The following is a 6,000-nucleotide window of genomic DNA, read 5'->3' as shown; positions in this document are numbered from 1 at the left end:
AGATGGAAAATGGGAATGTGGAGGCTCAGAGACAGTGAAACACATCTTCATCCAATGTAAGAACTATTTTCTACAGAGGAAGCTTTCAGAGACCTGGAGCAGCTGGCCTCTGTTCTTTACAATCTCTTCTCAACTTGGATGACTGGACTAAGATGAAAAAGCTAATGCAAAATCTACGCAATATTGGACTGTATTAAAATATAAAGAACTGTTGAAGACTGCTAGTAACAAACAATAGATGGCAGCAATGCGCCATTGCCGCGTCTAGTCTGCCTAATTCAAGGAAGAAGAAGAACAACAACAACAAGACGGAAGCAGTGCAGCGGAAAAGCGTCTGTTAAATTTCTGTCCACAGGTGTTTCTGTGTCCGCGGTCAGTGTTATCGGAATGGCGTCGGTCCCGGTGTAGTGACCTGCCGCGGAACCAGCTGATAGACCGGACCGCAGTCTGGAGAGGAACAACATGGCCGACGAAGCTGCTTTCCAGTTTTTACACAACGAAGTGATACAGTACATTTACAAGTCAGCTGAGAGCGGAGAGACGGTAAGAGTCCTCCTCGGCATCGCCATGACTCGGATAGATGGTGGTCGGTTACAGTATAATTAGTAACGTTAGTTCTCGTCTGTCTTTGATTCAGGACAATGGGAGACATATCGCCAAACTGGAAAATATGGGATTCAGGGTCGGCCAGGGGCTAATAGAGAGGTAACATGCTAACTGCTGCTAACTGGCTCTGGCTTTAAACTCCGACAGCTATCTGTGTGTACATATATATATATATATATATATATATATATATATATATATATATATATATATGCCCATAATGTATATGTAGGCTACTAACTAACTGTTGTGTGTGTGTATCCCAGCCTGATATCTGTTCTTCCTCTGTGCCATAGAGCGCCATTGTTGTTAATACACCTCTGTGAGTCACTGTTCACTAGCTGACATGTTCCTTCGTTACCATGAACACACACACACACACACACACACACACACACACACACACACACACACACACTGTACTTTATTCTGACTCCACCCTGCACACACACCGTCCTGCTGACACAAACACTCACTAGAGTGGAGAAATGCGCTAAAAATAGTCCCCAAATAAATGCATTATTTCCTGCTGTTTGATTTATATTGATTTAAAAACTACAGTGAGCAGCTGTTTTAAAAAGGAGAGTGCGTGATATTTCCTAAAATGAAAATCATGATTAATTGCACATTTTACCTCAATGAGCGATAATTAATTAATTTTTTATATTTTGTGATTTTGCAACAGACACAGCGTTTAAAAAAAAATAAAAAAATGTTGTATAAAGTTAAAAAAAAACGTCTTTTGCATGATAAAAATGTAAATAGGCTACAGGCCTACAATCTATTTTTTAAAGTGCTCATATTATGCTTTTTCCCTCTCCTTTGTTGTATTATATATCTTTTTTGTGCATGTAATAGGTTTACAAAGTTAAAAACCCCAAAGTCCACCCCAAAGGGACTTCCCATCTCCAACAGAAAACACAAACAGCTCTATTGTAGTCCAGCCTTTACTTCCGCGACGAACGTGCGTCACTTTAACACACGTTATAATGCTCGCCTAGCTGCTAGCGTGGCACGCCCTCATACTTCTGACTGGCTAGTAGTCCTTACCTAGGTACTATTAGGGCACGCCCTCATACTTTATGACTGGCTAGTAGACCTTACCTAGCTACTGCACATGTGCGACTCCCAACAAAGATTGAACAGAAGTAAGATGTCTCACTCTGTAGCTAAAACAGAGAGCTCAACACACAGGGTGAAAAGAGGAGCTGCAGCAATGTGCAGTACAACAAAAATATGTTTTTTGGAAATTAAACCATGTAAACCTGTTATACTATACTATATAAACCTGATATAACCTCTAAATACAATTATGAACTTGAAAATGAGCATAATATGATCGCTTTAAAGCTTAAGTGCGTAACGTTTTGATATTAATAAACGTTACATTCAAGCCGGTGCCAAATAAGTTGCGACAAAGTATCCTGTATCATGTAGACGCGCCGACAGTTTTGTTGTCATTACTTAGAATTCCTCATGACTAGGCCTGTCACGATAGTCAATAAATCAAGTTATCGCACGATAAAAAAAAAATGAGCTTGATAATTTTTCTGGCCGCGATAATTTCCATTTGCATGCTTGTTTGTTTTCCTCGTCTCTCTCTACCAGAGAAACTGGAGGACCACTCTCGGTTCCTTTAGCGTAACAAGGAGTGAACCCTCTTGTCAGTCACATGGTCTTTGTGTGGGCGGAGAGAAAGAGAGACTGAGAAACGCTAGTTGAGAGTTGGAGCAGGGTTTCCCGCAGCACTTTGCAGTTAAGGCGCCGTCAAAAAAAAAAAAAAAAAATGTATCTAAAAAAAAAAAATATATCCACCGTGTTACTCGGCTTCCCGTTTTCTTCCTTTCATTCCAAACCACACAGGTGTGTGTGTGTGTGTGTGTGTGTGTGTGTGTGTGTGTGTGTGTGTGTGTGTGTGTGTGTGTGTGTGTGTGTGTGTGTGTGTGTGTGTGTGTGTGTGTGTGTGTGTGTGTGTGTGTGTGTGTGTGTGTGTGTGTCCGAGTCCGACCTGAAGAGGAGCAGAAGCTGCACCTTCGCCAAAATGAAGACTGAAAAACAGAACTATTCTAGTACATTTACTCGCCATGTGGCAGATAGCCATACAGATAGATTTAATTTATTAATTGTTTAATATTTAGTGTTAAATAATTGTAAAATGTAGTACAGAGTCTGTAGTCTGAGAACTTACGTGTCACAAACGGCAATTCCACAACTGTGCATCAGCGTGAAAGACGACATACTAAAGGAGATCAAAGACATATTGTGGATATTTAAAATGTCTTCCAGTGTTAAATATTCTTTAGAAATAAAAGTGTATTGATCTTTGAAAAGGTGTACCTGTATTTTTATGCCGTTATCATTAAATTAGATGCAAATGGTCTCTCGATGACAATATTATCATTTATTGCAATAATCTCTGGGAGAATTTATCGTCCAGCAAAATTTGTTATCGTGACAGGCCTACTCATGCTGCTAATTAACTTGTTAGTCCTAACTTTGAACCAGCAAGTTGCGTTTTAGGCTCCTCTTTTTTTTTTTGGCTGGCGCGTTAAATCGTCCGCCCGAGAGTACACCAGGCAGACGCACAGCTGACAACCTGCAGGTGGAGGCGCTGGAGACAACCTGAGACTCCGTTTTTTTTTTCAGCATGTCTGTCAACGGTTAATGATTGGTTAATATTTAATTTCATTGCGCTTTCTTTTGGAAAGCTGGCTGCCAAAAATCGCCACTTACTATCTCATTACTTAGCCTGAGTTAAACGCTAGCCATCAGTAAACAGAAGGTAGTGTCTGGTGTGTGCGCCAGTGTTTGTGTGTGCGGCCCACCCCCGCATTTGGCGACTGGCGAGTGTTAATTTCGGACCCTGCACACGAGGTAGAATGTTTTTAAGGAGAAAGTAGGCCTATCAACAGGGAATATCATGGGGAAAAATAAGTCTAACCGCTTCAGAATTTCAAAAAAACATTTGCGTATGAAACATCCGAAAGAATACGAGTTGCGTGTGAAGGAAACTCCAGACAGTAGCCAAAATGCTTCAGGTACGGCAAAGGAAGGACAGCCACAGCTAAAAACTGGTGTTAACCAGACGACCATTACCAGCTTCATTACTTCATTAATGTGTTTTACTGGTTTAATGGACTGAGGATGGGAGTACGATTCGGTATTTCGATTTCGGATTCAGTAGAACCCTAACCAATGGATTCAATATTCGGCCGAACCCCAAAAATTATTTCAATTAATCCAATTAATTAAGTATTGTTTTATTTCCTCAGCCTAGCGGAAGGAGAAGAGGGCTTTTTTAAATTCAGATTGGCACAATTCTGTGCATTGATGTAGTTCTTTTGCCCTCTCTGCCTGGCATTTTCAGACTTTATTTTGATAGGACAGCAGAAGTCATGAAAGGGGAGAGAGAGAGAGAGAGGGGGAATGACATGCAGCACAGAGCCACATGCCGGAGTCGAACCCGGGCTCCTAGTAGCCTACATTTCAATAAAAATTAGTATAATTCTACATCCCTTGATGATGATGATATTTTTTATAGCCTGCCTATCAATTATTTTGAAGTGCAATAAACACAGAAAATATTTTTCCCTTTTTGACCAGGTAAAATGAAACCTTACAGGTCACATGACCGGCACCAATTTATTTTTATTTGGTGGAAACTGCTGTACAGTAGATATATTGGTGTGAGTTTTTTTTTGTGATTGTTGCGGGCAAAAATCCTTGATTATGCGGCACGTTTTCTTAAAAAATGCGATGGGATATGTGGGATATTTATGCAGTTTTATGCGATGAAATTGCAGGAACTTGCAAAAACTGCGGTTTGATGAAAAAGAGAAGAAAAAAGTGATTTGTGATTTATGATATTATGGGACTTCTTTGCAACGAAAATGCGGGAATTATGAAATTCTGCAAACCCTGCATATTTTGCATGGAAATCTGCAATTTATGCGGCGAAAGTGCGGCGTATTTAAAAAATGCGGCCCCGCATAAATATGCGAACTTTGGCTGATTCTACATTGAATTATGCGATCGCATAATCACGTTTTTCTGGAGGGACTGATATATAAACCCCCAGCAGTGCTGAGCAGTGGGACTAAACACATTCAAGAAGCTTCTGGACTGCATTTGAACCCCTTTTTTCTTTTTCCTCTTCTCTAGACTAACAAAAGACACCGCACGTTTCAAAGATGAGCTGGACATCATGAAGTTTGTCTGCAAAGACTTCTGGACCTGTGTTTTCAAGAAACAGATCGACAACCTCCGGACCAATCACCAGGTAACGGCTCGTGTCCCTCGTCCAGCAGGTCGGCATCAGTCTGTCCTGCTGGACGGACATCGCGGGTGTAAAGCTGTCCCACGTTCTCTTCCCCCTCACCTATCCTGCTATGCTGATACAAACAAGCCCTCCTGTCCCAGAATGTGAACTCGTGCAGCCAGGCCATACTACGGCGCTGGTCTGTTACCGTGGCAACACAATGTACTGTGAGCCTGCTGCGCTCCATCAGGAAATCGTTCATGTTCACATGACGTAATCCACTTTGTATCTTGTGGAATATAAATGTCAGCGTATGTTTGCCTAGTCTTCTGTGCTGATGCGTGTTGTCATTTTTCTCTTTTTCTCAGGGCATCTATGTTCTACAGGACAACAAGTTCCGCCTGCTGAGTCAGCTGTCCGCTGGGAAACAGTATCTGGAACAAGCCCCAAAGGTGCTCAGCCCTGGTCTCATCAGACTATTTCCCTCCGTTGCTGTGTTCTGTTAGGATGTCTCTCTCCTTTCTGTGAGCCAGCTGCAGACTCCCACTCAGGCGTCAGAGGTGCTTCTCGTGTCGCTTAAATTTCCTCCTCGACTCCTCCGCTTGCCTCCCTTCCTCGCGACTTAGTCCCTCCCACCGAGGAGGAACGGGAGAGACGCGAGGAAATCATCGGATCCTTTCCTCTGAAGCGTCCCATGAATTGGTCAGCTGTTTGGGGCGGAGTTAGCAACTCCTTCTATATCTAGTAAAACTAGCACCAGCGCACGCTGTAGCTTGAGTGGCTGCTTGTAACCAAACAGCCTGCCGGTTATTAAGTATCTCCCTAAACCACCTCTTTTAATATTGGGCATCTCCGTGTCAAATCACTCTATCTTTTATGAAATGTCTGTTTTGTGAAATTGTATTTTTCCAACATGATTCTTGGTTCCCAGTACCGCACCTGGTATTTCCTGCCCCCTTGTTTCAGCATCCTACATCTGTAAAACGTACAAACACAACAACACAATCACTATAACAAGGTCTCCTTGGCGTCTTTATCGCAGGGGAGCTTTCACCTGCTAACAATGTAGTCCAGCCACCGTCAACTGGCGGCCCGCGGGCCACACCCCGGCCCGCCAAAGCTTTCAGTCCGGCCTG

General features: G+C 42.5%; 1 protein-coding gene across 2 annotated transcripts in view; it reads left to right on the top strand.

The window, feature by feature from the left end:
* The first annotated feature begins 241 nt into the window (after positions 1-241).
* trappc6b (trafficking protein particle complex subunit 6B) overlaps positions 242-6,000 on the top strand; it is a 9,125-nt gene continuing 3,366 nt past the window's right edge. Inside the window, exons 1-4 of one of the 2 annotated variants that reach the window (XM_028583886.1) lie at positions 242-543; positions 638-705; positions 4,768-4,885; positions 5,233-5,316. In XM_028583886.1, the coding sequence (XP_028439687.1) occupies positions 463-543; positions 638-705; positions 4,768-4,885; positions 5,233-5,316 (351 nt within the window). In that variant the 5' untranslated portion in view covers positions 242-462. The remainder of the gene's footprint in view (positions 544-637; positions 706-4,767; positions 4,886-5,232; positions 5,317-6,000) is intronic. The other variant, XM_028583887.1, reaches the window with a different exon arrangement.

Source organism: Perca flavescens, chromosome 7 (assembly GCF_004354835.1).
Source record: "Perca flavescens isolate YP-PL-M2 chromosome 7, PFLA_1.0, whole genome shotgun sequence".
NCBI classification, from domain to species: Eukaryota; Metazoa; Chordata; class Actinopteri; order Perciformes; family Percidae; genus Perca; species Perca flavescens.
Note: the sequence above shows the minus strand (reverse complement) of the source record. Positions and strands in the feature narration are given on the sequence as shown.